Source organism: Embiotoca jacksoni, unplaced genomic scaffold (assembly GCF_022577435.1).
Source record: "Embiotoca jacksoni isolate LCO1_2020_lvr unplaced genomic scaffold, fEmbJac1.0.p SCAF_23, whole genome shotgun sequence".
Lineage (NCBI taxonomy): Eukaryota > Metazoa > Chordata > Actinopteri > Embiotocidae > Embiotoca > Embiotoca jacksoni.
Genome location: NW_027185374.1, coordinates 1,625,825 through 1,644,676, shown reverse-complemented (window position 1 = coordinate 1,644,676; position 18,852 = coordinate 1,625,825). Strand labels below are relative to the sequence as shown.

The window sequence follows — 18,852 nt, the reverse complement described above, 5'->3', positions numbered from 1 at the left end:
ATTGTTTGATATAGTTTGGTAGTGCCAGGCCTAGCTAATTTAAAACTAAAACTTCGGTCCATTATTACTGATTATAGTCATTATAGCCTTTGTCAGGGTCAGACCTTAATTCTAATCTCAGTGTCTTAGTCCTAAAAAGTGTTTGTTCATTGGACAATAAATGGCTCGTATTTGTTCTGAAACCGACCCAATATTCAGGGAAAGTTTTGTAAGTTTCTTCTGGTTTTAGAGGATGAATTAAACTGTTAATGGTTGACTAAAATAGTAACAGTAATATATTTTACCAAGGGAATGAATCCCAGTTTAGGTGCTATTTCTGGAACAGTGAAGCAGTCAGATGCGTCACTCTGGCCTTTGATAGCTTTCTCTTAATAAAACAGTGTTATACAGACTTTCATACAGTGCCTGGGGTAGTAATAGGAATTCAAATAAAAAAGATTTCCTTCATTGTGTCAGCTGAGGAAACCTTAATCAGCAGCACATATCAGGAGAGGAAAAAGTGAATCGTCACTGTTGTCCTTAATAAATCAGACTCGTACTCTTTCAGTGCTCAGTCAAACCAGTCTTGGATGAGAGCAGCATCTCACCTGACAGTCGATGAGCTGCTCTTCCATGTCCATGTCTTCACTTTGGGGTTGAAGGGCAGAACTGAGAGTGGCACGAGTGCTGAGCAGCCAGTGGTCGAGCTCCTCTGCCTCACTGTGGTAACGCTGCAGCGCCTGTTCCTGCCGCTGCTCCTCCAGCTGTTCACTCAGTTTCTCCTGTAGTGGTCAATGTGACAAACATGTTAGACTCCCAGGTGTTCATGGGAAATACTCTACTGCAGTTTAAAGATGAGGACTATACATAGAGGCACAACATAAAGTAGAAAAAAGTAGGGGAATTTTTGGGAGCCCTTCACCTCCAACAGCTGCCGTTTTCCAGAAGCCTTCATTCGTATGGTGGCCATCCTTTCTCCCAGCACAGTGAGAGTCGACTGGAGGGCCAGTTGGTCCCCCGGCTCCCCGTCACTGTCGCTGTCGGCCAGCTCCTCAGAGAAACACGTCTGCAGCTCACCGATCTCATCCTGTAGCATCAGGATCTCGTCCATCAGAGCCTGTACAGACAGAGATCAGAAATGTCAGAGGTAAAATCTTTTTTTCTTTTCTTTTTTTAAAGCGAGCTGATCGGGATTATTGCAGGAAAAGAGACTGAAAAGAAGACAGTGAGACAGCAGTAGAAGAGGGTTTGTCCAGACTGCCTTACAGTAGTCCTACAGAAAGGAACCGTATCGGCCGAGGCTGTGATGTTGGCATAGCAACGGAGAACAGTGCCATGCAGTCTGTGGAACCATTGCATGGCCGAGTGCAATATTGAACCCCTCAATCATTCCCTGTATTCCCAGAAAAGCCTCTTTTAATTGTCGTGTTTGTGTCCTGTCTGCCTTTAAGATTGCACTTCATATATTGTATTTTTACCTTCATAATCTGAACTCTGCTCCTCTCTCCCTTTAACCCACGCATGAACACAACTTACCCAGAAACCCCCCCCCCCCCCCCCCCCCCCCCCCCCCACACACACACACACACTCTCTCTCTCTCACCTGGTGTGCAGCCATCTGGCTCTCGGGGGTCTTTTTGGGCTCCAGGCTCTCATTGAGTGCTCCTTCGATGGACTCCATTTTGGTGGAAATGGACTGCAGGGACTCCTGATAGTGTTGCTGCCGCTCCAGAGCTTCATACAGGCTCTTCTGCTTCTCACTGATCTGTGGCAAGAAAGAAGCAATGACGAACTATATATTTATATATATTTCAGTTCAGTTTTATATCAGTTCATGTGTCAGCATAAACGTGGTACTACTGTAGACTTGTGGAAGATAATAGGACACTCAAGCTTAATCCTTGATTTTGTGAGAACTCTCGTAACTGTCTAACAGTCTCAAATGTTATCCTTATCCAACTGTGAAATGTGCCGAGTCTCCAAACAGGATAAGTAAGCCATGTGGATTTCTTAAAATAAAATCTATTTCTGTAGCTGTTTTTGACTAAGAGATGTTCTGGTATGTTAAATTTCACTTTGTGGTGTTTTATTTGTGACTTCTTTTAGCTGAATGAAGCCGGTGATGTTACATACCACATTCTTGAGTGTTTCCCAGGATCTCTGCAGGTCATCCAAGTTAGCAGCACTGGTTTCCATAGATGGGTCGTACAGTTCCTGGAGGGGAGCTCGGCTTAGTGTGCCTCGACCCTGTGGCACAACAACACAGTGAGTGTGGGTTTCATTCGATATCCACTAAATGCTTCCTACAGTGTTTTGACCTTCACAACGTATGCTAGCTCTGATGTATCCTCAAACATAATATCAATTTCAGATATGAATTTGCAAAATTTGAGGCAAGTACGCTGAAAATATAGTGCTGAACATAAATGCTGCTTAGCAATGCATTCATTTTGAATAGACTAATACCAACAAAAATTTCAATCTGTTCTACATCTCTAATCAAAACTTGACAGGAGCCAACATTTCCTTTGGAGTGTGAACTGAAATGGAAAGTAAAGCCATGAGTTAATGGTTTTTATGGTGGTTGTCTGTTATGGGAAATCAGGCCACACACACACACACTCATGTACTTCCACACAGAGGGCATGTGTCAAAATGTAAGACTATTGAGCACTGCTTACGAAATGCAAGTTAAATCTGTTATGTAATTTGTGGGATGTTTCCACCTCAGCAGCCGAGCAGCTGAGGTCCCTTTACGTTCAGGTAAACTTTCACCCATGATACTTTCCTTCGGTCATCTTCAAATATCCCAGCTGACTTCGACTTTAATGATTTTTCTTCTTTTGACAATTAACCTCAATGACACGAGACAGAAACTGTGTTTCACAATAACAACTCAATAAAACAACTGTGACCTTTGCTGTTTCTCCAAGAACAACAAAGTGCTGCTGTTTCACTGTTGCATCAAGTCACAGATTGCACCAACAGTTACCTTAGTTATATTTGGAAAAGGACACAAGATGCAAAGAAAATACAGTAAAAATGCAAATATAGTGCTCATAAAAAGGGAAAGCAGGGACAGCACAGCAAATCTCCAGCTTTCTCAAACACACATTATGTTGCCAGTGGTGATGTTGGGGAGGTCAGGGTTTGTTTGGTGGTTGAGCGAATGGGAAGGGATGGGGTGCAGAAATGCACATATCCACCATAACAAGTCATCTTCGGTCACAGATTTAATTTTCTTAAAATCCTATAGTGATTGAAATACAGCAGGGTGACATTATCATATGCCAGACATTGAGTATCCATCAATGTCATGGATACAAAGACAGCCATTTGCATTTTACTGCGAAAACAGTAAAATAATCTGTTTGCAGTAATTGTAAACAGAAGGTACAGAAGACTAAATATTTGGTTGGTAACTTATTAACATGGACATTTTTGTTTCACAGAATTAGGTGGTGATTTCTCAGGATGATTTTGATGACTGAAAATTGAAGGTGCAATATGTAAAACGGGCGATGGTAGGATGGGTAGTAGCAGGACCGGTCAGGTGGTGCTGGGGGGCTCTGAAAGGTTACCGGGGTGGGATTTGCAGTACCTGGTTAAGAGGAGTGTCAGCGTTAGCCCCTGGAGAAGGGGAGCGGCAGGCAGGGGGAGAGGAGACCTCGCTGTTGGTGCCCTCCTCCCCTGACTCCTCTGTCACAGGGGAGAGGAGTGTGTGGCAGCGGCCGGCTGTCATCTGACCACATGTACACAGCGCAGGAAAACACACACATCAAAGAAGCAGGTGGAAGAATTAGGGAAGGAGACCAAACAGAAAAGAGCCAGATCAAAGGAGTGAGGAGACAGAGAGAAAAATGAAGAGGGAGGAGAAGAAGAGAGAGTATCAAAATTAATGGGGGAGAGCAGGTTAGGCTGATGGCAGTGAGCAGGCACATTGCGGATTAATTAGACAGTGAGTAATCAAATAACACAGAAAGGAGACCTATTGGATCACACTACTGCTACTGACGATGCTTTTGTCATAGCACGACATTAAAGAGACATAATTCAGTGTCCAGTGCTCTGGATGAACATGAGATTCCTCCGGCAATTAATGAGCCACCTTTTTCACAGGATGTGCGAGTGTAAATCAACAACCCTGACCAAGAAGTTAACAGTCACACAGACAGTTAGTACACACACATTGATTGTTCACACCACCCACACATACTGTAGAGTTACAGTTTGAGAACCACCCTAATCTTCCCTTTGTAAGTGGTATCCACAAATTGTACATATAATTTGGCAGGTTTTAATGTTGCCTTAAATGTTTTAAGCTAAGTTTTTCCAGCAATACTTCTTATTAAAAACTAGATCGAGACCGGTCCTACAGTTTGATGCATAAACTAGAGTACAAAATTGACAGGTTTGTTTAAAGTTTATAAAACAGCATATGAACAATAAGAAAAAAGTCATCTGATGAAAACCCCCAGGAGTATCGAGGCCCAAACAAAGAACAGCTAAAGCATGGCATAGCTAACCGACACTGACACTGTGAATGCAGCAGCAGCAGCAGCAGCAGCAGCAGCAGCAGCAGCTGTCCTAGAAGTAGCACAGTTGTCAGTGTGCCTGCATGCTTCAATAGAGAGGCAGAGCTGAAATGTGAGCCAAACCATACTGGGCTGCTTTTTGGCAGTTAATGCAGCTCTTGGTCGACTGACTCAGGCCCTTGTTAAATTCGGAGGACGTTTTCCCGGGCTTTATGATGCAATACAAGGCAACATAGAGCGTCAGCATGCCGGCATTTGTGGAAAAGTCAGTGGTTTACGTGGTGAGATTTGTTGAAACTGAGCAGAAACTATGTCCAACTGTAAGAAATCAAAGACATCAGCGGTCCATGCAATCTGTTTATCTCAGGCGTTACCCTACACATATGCCTATCACACACACACACACACACACACACACACACACACACACACACACACACACACATGCAGTAATATCCTGTTTCCTGGCCTGTTAAGACGAAAGCCACCACAGATAACAGTAACTGGGTGAAGAAGCAAAGAAATCTGATTCAGAAACCGAGCCAGAGAGGAAGAGCAGGAAGTCTGGTGGTTACTTCGATACGAGCGCATAAGAAGAATGAATGATGAAGCTGACGATGACATACGACAGTAGCAGGCAAACAGATTCAGGCGAATATGAAGCGAAGTGAAGAGACAAAGCAAGGTATCAGCGCAGTGATACACAAGAGGAGACTGCCAGAATAGTAACGCTGCTATTGAGGGGGGGGAAAAAAAGCGTAGTTATGTTTGTTCAAAACAAAAACAACAACAAATGCGCAGGGAAAAAGAGAAACAGGGAAAAGGATAATAATAGAGAGGAAGGAGCTATTCTGAACCTTTTACAGTGCTGTGCACACATTTGGGGTACTTCACGTGTTTAAATTTGTGTCCATCAGTAAGGCGTCGAACGTACAGCAGGACAACGACACCATACATACAGACAGAGTCGTAAGAACTATCTTCACCGACAAGAAGAACAAGGAGTGCTGCAACAGAGATCTGATCCCAACATCACTAAGTCAGTGTGGGATTACATGAAGAGACAGAAGCAGCTGAGACGCACTGAATCCACAGAAGAGTTGTGGCAAGATCTCCACGATGGAACGACCTGCAGCAGCTGCAAACTATCTGGAATTGGTGCCTTTTTTGGGGGGAACAGTGTTCATGTCCAAGTTTGTGTTATGTGAAGTCCTGCAGCTCAGTTTCTTAGAAGATTTTTTTTTTTTTATCTTGTTATTAACTTGGAATTCAATCGTACAGATATAACTTTGCACACTGGTAACAGGGAGTTAAATTTGTGGAGTTAAACATCGCAATCGCAACTGTCATCCTGTACACACAGCCATGCAAGTGTGTACTTGTGTGTCTCTGTGTGTGTGTGTATATCCAAAAAAGGCTTTGCCACTCACCATGACGACAGAGGGGTGTGCTGGAAGCTGCTTGGTGGCAGCTGTGGTGGTGTTTGCCACAGCACTGGGCAGCTCCTCATCACTCAGCTCCTCCATGCCATCTGAGAGGCCCTCCACCTCGCTGACCGTCAGCAGCATGGTGGCGTGTTTGGCCTTCACCGTCAGCATCTTGCACTTGGAGTGGAGGGAGGCGATCTGCTCCTGGTAGCCACGGATCTTCTGGGCAAGCTCCTGTCAAAACATCCCCCCAGGGGAGAAGAGAAAACACCGCCACCCCCAGGGTCAGGAGAGGGTGGTTCAGTCCACAACAGATGATCAATAGTTCCCGGTTGGAGAGGGACCGTGGAGAAAAGGGGGTGATTCAGCGTTGAATGTGGTGTGAGGGGAGTAAGTCTCTTCTCTCCTCCGGTCTCTGGCTTTGAGCTTCACAGTGTGTAAGAGTAGAAAGAGAACAGCTCTGCCTCACTCACTCTCTCTTTTTTTTTTTTTCTTTTCCTCTCTGTCTCTCTTTCGCCTCTATATCTCTGAGCCAATCAGAGCAGCACAGAGGCGGGTGACTCAGATCAGCCGTGAAGCTACCAGACAGGATGTTTGGTTGAGACAGAGACCCTCGCAGAAATAGTTCAAAATCCCTCAGGCACTCCCTCTCGTACATGTACACAAATGGCAAGGAAAAACAGGAAGTGATCTCACTGCATTGCACCCTCCCACCTCCACCGCCTGCCTCTTCCCTCCTCCACCAATCCTCTGGGCAGATTCCTTTAAACAAAAGAGAGCCGCAAGGAAAGAGGGAGTGCTCATGGAGGAAGAATGACAGAGATGGTGTCAAATTACAGCAAAGGTCCAGCTCCTCCTACCTCCCTCTTCCTCCTCCCCCCTCTTCTCCCTCTGTCCCACAGATGGCCAATGCCATGATAATCAGGTCATGTGACTAACTGGGCCAGTGGGGTTGCAGCTATCTGCTCAGCTTTAGAGATCAAACTTGGACATATAAACACACAGGCATGTTAAGCCACTTTGCTGCCTAACAGAGAAGGAAGCGCAGAGAAAATATCTGAAAACTCCCGAGTCTCTATGTTCCCCCGTCGAGGATTGGAAGGAGATACAAAAAAAAATCTGCCAGAAACATGCAGGGAAAGTTGAAATGTAATAGAAAATGTGTTGCCTGTGGGGAGATTTGATCTGTTTCTCTGCAGGTCTCTGCCTCTGCCTCTGCCCCTCCTCCCTCCTTCTCCATCTCCCTCTACACCAGAGATCAAACACACTTACTCAGCAAAGTGAAACTGCAACAGAAAGCACAAGGCTTGAATAACTCAGGTGGAAACCATCTGACTGCCATATATCCATGCAGGTTATACATACATGCATCATCAGATAAAGAGTTGGGCTTGTACCAGCACAACTAATTATTCTTCCTGAACTGCTCCATGATGGTACTGGTGATGTATTTCATCTTTATTCTTTTAGATATTTTCAAATTATGAATTTTACCTAAAACAACATTCTTGTATTCTCTCATTTGTAAAGCACTTTGAGTGTTTGAGTGTATGAAAGATGCTATATAAACAAACCTGCCTTGCTCTGATAATGTTAAAGGGGAATTAAATCAGATATACTTAATTTGGAATTTAGGTAGTTATGTGAAGATCTATTAATTGTCCATTTATTTTTAATCAAGATATTACGACAAAACAGACATCTACAGTTACTGTAATTGCTGAATGAATAAATGACTGCAGTACAGTCTGACTCAGTCCTAAGGGTTTGTTACATCTACTTTAAGATTTACAGTTTATTTCCCGCTGCTGCAACTTCTCTCTTTTGTTTCACACTGTAATATCGTACAGGAAGTAAATAGTCACTCAAGTTCTCCGTTTCTCTCTCTGGGTTCTTTGATGTTAAAAAACTTGAACTCATTAGAAAAGATGTTTGAGACATCAGCATATTCATCTTCGTAAGAGTCGAACACACTCCTCTTTGAGGAAAGGAAAACCAGAACATTGTAGAAGCTCTAAATGAAAAACACTATCATTCACTAATCCTGGATTTTTTTTTTTTTTTTTTTTTTTTTTTTTTTAAATCTATGAGGTTTTGCTATCATCTAAACTCAATCAATACAAGTCTTATTGCTTTCTGTTATTTCATGGACTCTCAGGGGCTGATCAAATTATATCTTCTTTCTACAGTATATCATGATATTTTAGACAATATGTACTTTGAGGCCGCAGTTTGAGAAAGGCCCTTTCTCAAACTGCACAAAACATGGTCAATGTTTTACACGGGTTTGAAGAAGTTCACTGCCCTGTGCATAACCCCTTCAAAAACCTCGGGAGCCAGGCATTACTGTCCAAAGTCCAACGCTGCAGCTGCTCCTGTGGCTGAAAGGGAGCACATCCCTTCAGGCAAGTTACAAAATCTTTTGTAATATTTCCCCAAAAGAGCGTTGGCGCTTATATTAGTATTTCCCATGTAACGCCTATGGCTTTGAGATCAGATGTTCAACTCTTACATATCGGTGTTTTCATTAATTGAGAAGACAAGCAGAGAGGATGTGTGTGTGCTGCTCTACCTCATGGTGGTGTATCTGAGCCTGGAGTTCCTGTATGTTATTGGTAGAGACGGGCCGGTCCTGGATGATGCGGTGAGCCTCTTCTATTAATCTCTGGAGGTTCTTCACTTCCTGCTCATACTGCTCATACTGCACCACAGCCTCCTGTCAAAGAGGAAACAAAACACGGCTGGTAAAAATGGAAAACCATTAGGAAATAACGATTTACATCACTGATTCCTAACGGGAAATTATCTTTTTTCTTGCCACGTTTAACAGGGAGGTCAAAGGTCAGTGTCAATCTGTAATCTGATTGGAGTCAGTTGTTCCTCTCTCCACGTTACAACACTGGCATGATGTTAATTTCCAAACAGTATTTCAAATATATAAAATCTTTCACGTCAGAGTCTTGCTGATATTAAAGCAGTGAGTTCATTTCAAACACCACTCCCGTTCATTGTGAACTGTTAAAGTATATGGAAGACATATTCACATGATGAGGTTCAGAACACGGTGGTTGGAGTTTGAGATATAAATGTTTAGATACAGTAAGCAGTCTATCTAAAACCTGACTCTGAGCCAGAACAATGTGAGCACAAGGCAACATAGAGTCTACAGGTTGCTTGCTTCTTCCTTTGAGGGCTAATCTTCTCTGATGGGGGCTAAAAGAAAACACAGACATTCCTGAGAAGGCATGTTGACACACTACAGGGCTGAATTCAGAGCACTTACTCCACCTAAGAAAAGATAAAATAAAACTACATAACTCCTCTGAGCTGTTTAGATGTAGTTGTTTGATACTTATTTGACAGATAACCTGGCAATTAGGGAAAAGACAGATAAAAAATAATGTAATACAAAAAAATATCTGGGCCTGGAAGGAAAAGTCTTATCACACTGACAAGGTAATGTAATGCATTAACAGAATAATACATCTCTTAGCTCTCTTATTTATATAAACTTAGACTTTGTGTCTGACAACTGATCAGCAGCATTCATAGTGTCAGGACTGCCCTCTACCTGCAGGATGTTGCACTGCTGGATGGTGGTATGCTGCAGTTGGCTGGCCTCTTGCTGCAGAGTCTGAGCCATGCGGCAGATGGGCAGACTGGCAACTACCTCTTCTGGTAGCCGGAGGGCGCTCTGACATTGCTGTACTGCAGCCACCTGCTGTTTGAAGCCCTCCATTTCCACCAGGAGATGCTGATAGAGGAGTAAAGACAGGGTGTTAGAGAGGAGAAAGAACTGTTGGAAGTGTAATAAATAGTTGTTCTTGAAGTCTACACGCAGGTCACTGAAAGTTGTTTGCGGATGTCATCGTTGTCATTATTTATTTATTTGAATTCTGTGTAGGTGCTGTGTTTACCTGTCTCTGTGTGAGCTGCTCTCTGAGGCTGAGCTTGTTGAGGTCGGGGGATGCGAGTGTAACCTGGATCTGGTCTACAGCAGCATGGAGGCTCTTAACCTCTGCCTCAAGACGCAGCATGTCCTGAAGAGAGACAATGTTATAACAAATCAAAGGAAAGCATATGTGGCCATAGGAACAGCTAATATATACAGCATTGTAAACCTATGATGTAGTTTCTATACAAAGTAGTAATCAGATGTGTATAAAATAAGATTTCCAGAAATTGTAATTGCTAAAGTGGACCTACTTTTGTGGGTATTTACTGTAAGCTGGCAAACGTGGTTTTTTTCTGTTGATTTGGAGCTTTGAATAAAAATATCTGTATCTCTTTAAAAACTATTCATTTGCAAATTTGTACTAATCTAGATGTATTTAATGGGAAGACAACTAAATTACAAGTCACTGCAAATTAAAGTTAAGCTCTGCAGCTTAGGCATTGGAAACATTCAAACTCACAGGGGGAACTGGAAACACATTCCCAATTCACAGTGTTATTAGCAACAATCAGCAACAGACAGTCATCTGGGTACGGAGTGGATGGCAATCAGATTAGTGTAACAAATTACTGCTGCACAAGCTAAACAGTGAATCCCATTAGGATGATGTAATACTTGATAAATGGCCATAGAGGGCACTGTTGGGCTGTAGCTGTGGTGTGTTTGACTCACTGAAGGGATGTGAACCTCTTGATACTCACAAAAATGTTTGTATGTATGAAATGAAAGTAGAGACATTTTTTTTTTTGTATTATTATTTAACAGAAATTAAGATAATTTGATGACAGTGATCCAAAAAAAAAAAATGTGACGGCAAATGTTACTGATGTGTGACTCCCATAACGTCTGCCTCAAAGTGTTGTTTACCTTCGCTGCATCCTGCAGACTCTGGAGACGAGTCTTGGCATTTTGCTGCAGCTCCTCTGTGCGTCTGCTGAGGTGTTTCACCTGCAGGCTCCACCCCTCCGTCTGCAACACATCCGCCAGCTGCCCCTCCCTCTCCCCCATGGCCTCCAAGTCACCATGGAGACCTCGACATTCCCGCAGCAACGCCTGTCACCATAGGAACATAATTACAAGTCAAAACGAGGAGCATTTTCTGTTGTGCAATTATACTAATTAAGGCCGGCCAACCCAGTGTACAGTATGACATTTCACTGCGAATCAAACAAGTATGTGAAACTAATTAGCTGCAATTTGCAGGGATATCTTCAGATTTCATGGGTTAATACTGTTAATAGAAGTATTTATTTTTGTGGAAAAACAATCATGACATATATCAGAACCCCTTTTTTTTGTGCACAAGACAGAGCAGCTTTATTGCAATATGTCTTGCAGCTATTCACACTCCCATGCTGTGAAACTCATTAAGACTCACCTGATGTGCTCGAATCTGCTCCTGCAGCTGGGATGCAGAGCTCCAGATGATATTACCGGTGACCAGAGCTTCAGCCTTCTCCGTCCAGCCCAAAATGAATGCCTTCATGCCCTGATATTCCTCTACCTGTCTTTCTGCCTGCTCACAGACAATAATTAATGTAGAAGGAAAGTTAATAAAATACGACTGTATGCTTAGTTAAACAGAAAGATCTGGTATGGGAGCCAAATTCTAACAAATCAAAAATATATAACAGTGTTTATTCATGCAGGAAATATTGGAAACTCGTCTTTGGGGAGGTCTACATGACATGGTGTACTGAATGTCCGTCTCACCTTCTGCAGTCTGTTGGTTCTGTCATGGACCTGCTGGGTGGTGTTTCGCTGCACCTCCGTCAGCTTCGCCACAGCGTCACCCAGCTGCTTACACAGCAGAGGGTTCCGCTCCCCAAACTCCTGCACAGCTACTCCCAACTCTGCCAGGGAGCAACCACAGGATTCACACTCTTCACAGAGGGCCTGGAGAGGAGAGGAGAGGAGAGGAGAGGAGAGGAGAGGAGAGGAGAGGAGAAGTCAGTTGGAGAGGAAATCAAAGATGGAGTCAGTGAACTTTACATCTCAGATGGCTGTAAGGGATCAAGTTCAGAGTTTCAGTCTTCAGAGTAAGAATCAGTCTTCATTTGATAATAGTAGCAGCCACTAATTAAAAGTGACCCACAGATTATATAACACCAAAGTGTACAAATGCCATGTTGCGGTTTTATATGAGGTCTGGATAATAATTTCTTGGCCAGCAGCAGTGATTAATTAGTAGACTTTAGACATGCGAGATGTCTCCACAATGACAAACTATTCCTTTAATTGCAGTTTAACTCCGGGCATTTTGGGTCTACAGATGGCCAGAGGAGTGAGAGAAGAAAAATGTCGGGAGACCAGAAGAAGAACAGGAGGGAAGGGGCTCAAACTCCCATCTGGAATACTCCTCTGAAAAGTGGGTCACTGTTGAAGGCAGAATTCAGTTCATTCCAACTCTCGCACACTCATTAACCTGAACATCTGCAAAATGAATAGCCGATTTAACAGGGGTTAATGGCTTGCTAATTAGTCAATCTGTTGGTTTGATTACTTTGGTCTCTTCTTTGGCCTCCTCCAGGTCGCCACCCTTGTCTTCCAATTTTAGAGCGATGGTCTTCAGCTTTGCCTCGATGTCCTGAAGTCTGGAGCTGAAGTCCTCTTTCACATCTCTGGTCTGCTGCACCTCCCTCTCCCTTGCTTGCACCTAAAGTAGATGGCAGACAGTGTTTTTTAATATTGATTTTTTTTTTTTTTTTGGCATTTGTTGATAGAGACAGGAAGAGAGTGTTGGCTGTCACATGCAGCAAAAGAGGAAATTAAATCTTGGACATTCCAGTTATGTAGTAAGAGCCTCGTGGTTTTAGTTTTATCTTGTCAGACAGATTTATGTGTTTTAAATGCTGTACAAGCTTCTTATATTTGTGCTTCTGCTTTGCATATTTAAGCTGGTGTCTGATTATGCACCACAATGTGGTCCTATTTTGTCCATATTTCTATGAATATCTCCCATTTTTGTATGATGCAGCTCTGTCTGCTGTGTCTAAACGACCTCAGTAGCTTTGTAATTTTAATACTGTGATCTTTTTTTAGGGTGACTATCTAACACCTGACCAGGGACTAAACATGAAAAATAAGCTCTTGGCTAACCCTGACACATACACAGTAATGTTATATTACTAAATGAACAAACACATAAAAACAAAATAAAATCCTTTTAACAACACCAAAGAGAGGAGATGTTACCTGATCTTCAGCAGAGCCGAGAGCCAGAGTCACCTCAGCGAGCTGCATGCTGAGCTCAGAGGGAAGACCAGCTTGGAGGTCCTGGTACTTGGACTGCTGCAGCTCCGCCATGCGCTCCACACTCTGTCGTCTGCTGATGACCTCGCCATGTGCACTCTACAACACAAACAACATTACATGAAGTGCGTATATGACATTATACGGTATTTAGGCCTGTGTGTGAACATGCACTGGTCTACCTCTAGCTCTTGCAGCAGTGAATCCAGGTCTGCAGTGGGACTCAGCAGTAAGCCACGAGTGTCTTGGATCCAGCCTTTGACTAAGCCCAGCTCTTTCTCCACCTCCTCTCTCTCCCTCAACTCCTGATGCACCTGAGCCCTGCTGGCTCGCACCTGCAACACAAGGCTGAACAAGACACAGGAGAAGGTCAAACAGTGGGAAATAAATTAAATGAAAATGTTTCAATCTGAATGAGATATTCAGGTTATTTTTTGTACTCCATCCTCAATACGATAATAAATAAATTGCATTGAAATAAAGCACAAAAGCAACAAATGGTCTGTCTTCTTTTTTTGTAAAATAACCTTTTAAGCACAGAGTGAAGCTTTTTTTTTTTTTAACTGTATGCCAAAAGTGTTGACATACTTAAAGTAACAGCCTTTTAATTAGGTCTACTGGGGGGCTGCAAAAGAAATATCTACCTAGCAAAAGTTGAACAATGATGACAACTATCCACCATATGGCAAAGTTTAAGTGAGATTCTTCTGTTAGAATATTAATATACATTTTCAGTTCATATTAAGTCCTATGTTTTATTTGGTGTTTTTGCCACAGCTTTAGTCCGCTCACCTGTCATATTGCTCCTGCATGCTTCTGATCTCTTGTAGGCAGGTGGTCTCCTCGTGTCCGTTCTCTGTCTTTTTCTCCATCGCCTCCTCGCTCTCGTCCTCTCCTCTCAGACTACGGGTTTGTTGCCCCAGCAAGGCCAGTATGGACTGCTCCCTCTCCACCTCCAGGTTGAAGGAGTCGTGATACTCCAGGAGACTCTGAAGCGCCGCCCTGGTGGCTGCCTTCTCGACTGTGCTGTCAGGGACGCGACTGTGGAGGTCTTTGGACACAGTGCGCACCTTCTCCATCTGAGGGTTAGAAGTTCATGAAAAAAGGTTTAGTTGATGCAGCAGGTTTGTGGTTAACAGTTTAGTTATAAATGTGGAGAAAGTGCATGAACACTCCTGCAGGCTTGTTTATCTATACGAGTATTTAAGTTATACTCCAGCATCTCCATTTGATTGAAATCTGCTATTCGAGTAACATCAAGCTACTGAAGGTCACCTATCCCAAAGACTTACCATGTTGTGTTCACGGATCCTTTGTTTAGTGATTTTCACTATCATGTAAAGTCAAAGAATTGTCCGTATTGAGCTTGACTGGTTCATCCCTTTAAAAAAGGGGGGTTGCAATACGTAAATCTAAGAACACGTGACTATATGAGCATGTTTACTTTAATGACTTGTCTCTGGTTTATTTTTTTCACGTAAAATAACGAATACTCAGTTTGAAAACAAAAAATAACTTGTGTCTTCACTTGTGGTTAACTTATTTCACCAATACTCTTTTAAAAAACAGTCGACAGTATTTGGTAATCCCTGTGTTAGTCAAAGGAAAGAAACAGAGTGCAGAGTGCAGAGAATGACATCATGTCCAGCTGAACAAAGGAGCCATTGAAAAACAGCGGACAACAGGAATGTGCCACATACGAGGAAGTGACTATTCCTCAGAGTCTGACTTCATTTCCTTTTAAGCAACGGTGTTTTGTGGGTATTCTTGGGAGCTGACAGCAAAATGGGTCAGAAGGCGGGAAAATGCTTAATGACACAGTGTTTTGGCAGGAAGAAACAACTGGCCTGAAGCCTGGAGTTACATCATAGCCCGCCAACTGTTGTTCAGTTGTTGCTGTGTTTGACCCAATTCTGCAGATGCAAGAACTGTTTGGTAAATTTGTGTCTCACTCAGCTGCAAGTGTCCAATGAGTATTTACACCTTTGTTAGTCAATGTTGGCATTTCAGTAGAATGATTGTAGGGACACCGGTGGTTAGCTTTACGCTGTATATGTGTAGGAAGTGAAGCACTTAGTCGAATCTGAACCATAACTACTAATTTGCCTAACTATAATCTTAACCTTAAACCAAGCCGTCGCCCTAGAATTTAATGATTTAAACTGAGGGTTTATTTTTTTTGGCACTAAAAACCACAATCTGAGTGTATGAACTGATTTATGCCCCCACAATATGACTAATACAAGCACATGCTCACACCCACACAGGAACCACACACAAGATTGTACTGAGAAATCCTCTCTTACTTTCTCAATGAAGTTCTTCCACTCCCTCGCGGTGTCCTCCAGTGCCCTCTCCTGGGCCCGGGCAACACTGCGGAGCCTGGTCCACCGTTGCCATAGTGACGACACAGCGTGACTGGTGACAGCTTTGCTGGATTCAGAGGTGATTTGCTCCAACTCCGTTACACTCTCTTTCAGAGTATTCAGAGGCAGCTCCTGCAGGTCGATGTGAGCCACCACAGACTACGGACAAAAACACAGCAACACAAACACACAGGCGGTTTAATAAATACATTCTCCTGAAACATTTATACCACGGGAAACTAAAACTCTCCCCTAAAAGTTACAACTCCTCAGACACAGGGATGCATAAACACACTGTTTAAATATTAACGTGCATCTGCCAGGATGAAAACAAATGCTAGAATTCGCTGGGGCAGCCATGTGGGAGGCAGCACATGTAAGTTAGATGGTTTCTATAAATATCTGACAACCTTTTTCTGCAGAATCTGTTTTCTGAGTGAAACACAGTAACCCACCTTGTATCTTTGACACTTTTTCTCTGCCTGCTGAACACTGATGGCTTTAGCTGTAGTGAACATGGCCATCCTGCTCTCTGAATCGTTCATCTGTTCAACCAGTGTGTCCTTCTCGTGTTGGAAAGAGCTCCACAGAGCTGCACATCTGAGAAAAATCCAAATTACAAACAACTGTTGAGTGACATAAATATAAATGTACATGTTGAAAATAAAGTGTAGATGTAGACTTGGCTGGACATACTGTTCAAACATGAACAATAGCTGACATAACGCACCTCTGCAGCCCTTCTCTGTAAGCATCCACTTGCTGTTTGACTTCTGTGTTTCTCAGCTGCAGAGCCTGAACTTTGTCCCTGAGCCCACACATCACTCCTGCTTCCACAAAATCTCCCAGCAGAGGATGCAAAGTCCTCAGGTCCTCTAAAGCAGCGGTGGAGCTCTTTTCCTGAGCTGAAGTTTCCTCCAGGTCCTGCACACAGGCTGTCTGGTTCTCAAGCTCCACCCCCGAGCTCGCCCTCTGGAGCAGAGCTGCAGCGGAGTCCAGCCATTTCTGCATGAACTGCAGAGATAAGTGGTACCTCTGGAGCAGGGAAAGAGCTTGATCCAAAGCCAGCTAGAATATGCAGAAGGTGATTTAATTAACTTCAGTTTTACTCAGAAGTTCTCTGCATAAATGTATTTCAATTGAAATGCATGCGTCAGTCATTACAACAGAAGTCATGCTAAAACGTCCTATTTTAGAGGTTTACAATACATTTATTTAACTCCAGTGATTGGTAATAAGGATTTTCAAAGTGTTACAAATCTGATTTAGCAATTCAAGTTTTCACGCAGCTTCTTTTCAAAAGGTCAAAGGTCAAAATCCCTCACAGTAGTGAATTGAGAACGTGGTGATTCCACCTTTTCTCCGTAAAACTTTACTGACAGGAAAAGGCAGCATGACCTTGACACATCATTCAACATAAATCGTTGGGATGTAGTACTTAAACAGTTTAAATCCCCCCAAAAGTTATTAATTAATGATAACTTACTTATTCAAATTTCAATGTATCTCTTGAGCTGTATTTTAAATGTTTCAACTTTCCCAAGCCTATTCATATTAATAGTGAGGGAATAGGAGGTGAAAAATAATATATCTTAGCTTTAAACCATGAATGAGGGATCATTCGGCTCCATGGATTGAACGTTAACGCAGTGATTTCTAGATTTACATCAATCAAACTTAATACAACGGCACAGAACTATCAGGAAGTTATTGAGTAATATACACGTACCTGTTTTGCACTAATTTCTTGTTGAACTTCAGCTCCCAGTTTCACCAACTCTTGTAGTTTCTCCTCTATGTGGGCAGGAACAGTTTCTTTCCTCCTTTCATACTTTTGCTTTTCTCTGATACCCAAGACATCGACCATCCTCAATCTACTTTTTACTTCCTCTTCCATGATTCTCAGTTTCCGCACTTCCTCGTGTATCCTCTCAGTTTTGACCTCTGCAAAGATCAAAGGCTCCTTTGATTTTTCCTTAATAGTCCTCAACCAATTCACCATTTTCTCAGTCTCTCGCGTGAAATCTTCATTCTTTGCGACTGTCTTTTCACTTTCTTCAACAAAACATTTAACATCACGCTGTAAAGACTGCAGCGTCTCCAGCAGCAGCGTCGTTTCCTGAAAGGCGGCGGCGTCAAACTTCAGACTGAGGTTTTTAGTTTGCCGGTTACATTCTTCAGCCTGACGGCCCACTCCATCCAGACTTCCCAGGAAAGAATAAAGACTCGTGATTTTATCCATGGCACTTAATTTATTGTCTGATTTTAGTCTGACCAGCTTCTCTTTAACAGACTTTAACTCTGAGTCCAACTTGGATAATACGTTGTTGTGTTCAAGTAGTGTTTTCGAGCAATCATTTAGGTGTTTAATCCTCTGGTCGTTTCTCCTCTTCAGTGTGTTGTGGAGACTGACCAGCTGCTGTGTCTCCACAACACTGTACTGCTGACCTCTACTGAGAAACCCCTCATTTTTACCATGAAGTTCTCTAACAGCAGGGCTGATATGGACTAAACTTTCATTTATATTTCTGTATTCATTGATTAATCTATCAATTTCCTCTTCTCTGATACTGATAGTCTGCTTCTCCAGATTGTCAAACTGCTCCTGAAGCTCCTCCAGTGCATTATGAGTGATATCAAAGAAAGTGCTGAACTCTTTTCTCTCTAAGATTATCTGCTGGACTCTATCTTTTTTCTCTTTGGCTAGAGCTAGGATGGCATTGTACTGCTGAGGCAGGGCGTTGAGCCGCTCATCTAGGTAGCAGTGGTCAATCTCGTTCAGCGTAGGGAGGATCTCCTGGCCTATTCTTTGGACAATAAGAAGGAGGTTCTCATACTCTGAGGCTTGTTCTAGGACATTCTGAAAGTTAGACAGTTGTATTTGCAAATCTGAGCAATCATCAACACTGCTTAAATTGATTTCAGGGAAGGTAATGGCATCAGCTCGTCTCAACCAGTGGTAAGTCTTGTCCAGGTCAACCTGGAAGTACTTCCTGGAGGTCAGGGCTTTCTCCAAGCCTGCGAGACGCAGGGTGGTCCTCTGAAGGGCCGTTTCAAAGGCAGCCTGCAGCTCCTCGAGTCTCGCCAGGGTTTCTGCTCTCTCCTTGTCGGTGGCATCTCTCTCCAGCTCTCGCCCCTGTACCCAGAGAGATGCCAGCTCCCTCTGATAAGCTCGTAAGCCACTCTGGACACCCCGACATGCAGCAACCTGTTTGGCCAGGTCCTCAGGAAGAAGTGCGATGTGGTCATCTATCAAAGCCTTCCTCTCCTGTTGCTGCACCCAAGACAATGCTCGTCCCAGGCCTTGAAGGAACTGTGTCCTCTCTGTGAAGGCCTGG

The 18,852-nt window shown here is 43.1% G+C and overlaps 1 protein-coding gene across 9 annotated transcripts in view; it reads right to left on the bottom strand.

The window, feature by feature from the left end:
* Nucleotides 1–18,852, bottom strand: part of syne1a (spectrin repeat containing, nuclear envelope 1a) — a 130,695-nt gene that overhangs the window by 31,723 nt on the left and 80,120 nt on the right. For 8 of the 9 annotated variants that reach the window (XM_069158186.1, XM_069158183.1, XM_069158184.1 and 5 more), the window contains 20 exons: nt 17,244–18,848; nt 16,245–16,582; nt 15,970–16,114; nt 15,455–15,673; nt 13,941–14,227; nt 13,331–13,496; nt 13,092–13,247; nt 12,400–12,552; nt 11,610–11,792; nt 11,275–11,412; nt 10,764–10,949; nt 9,859–9,981; nt 9,513–9,695; nt 8,514–8,657; nt 5,945–6,175; nt 3,581–3,721; nt 2,113–2,226; nt 1,583–1,744; nt 902–1,096; nt 588–761 (listed from right to left, as the gene is read on the bottom strand). In XM_069158186.1, the coding sequence (XP_069014287.1) occupies nt 588–761; nt 902–1,096; nt 1,583–1,744; nt 2,113–2,226; nt 3,581–3,721; nt 5,945–6,175; nt 8,514–8,657; nt 9,513–9,695; nt 9,859–9,981; nt 10,764–10,949; nt 11,275–11,412; nt 11,610–11,792; nt 12,400–12,552; nt 13,092–13,247; nt 13,331–13,496; nt 13,941–14,227; nt 15,455–15,673; nt 15,970–16,114; nt 16,245–16,582; nt 17,244–18,848 (5,043 nt within the window). The remainder of the gene's footprint in view (nt 1–587; nt 762–901; nt 1,097–1,582; nt 1,745–2,112; nt 2,227–3,580; nt 3,722–5,944; nt 6,176–8,513; nt 8,658–9,512; nt 9,696–9,858; nt 9,982–10,763; nt 10,950–11,274; nt 11,413–11,609; nt 11,793–12,399; nt 12,553–13,091; nt 13,248–13,330; nt 13,497–13,940; nt 14,228–15,454; nt 15,674–15,969; nt 16,115–16,244; nt 16,583–17,243; nt 18,849–18,852) is intronic. The other variant, XM_069158187.1, reaches the window with a different exon arrangement.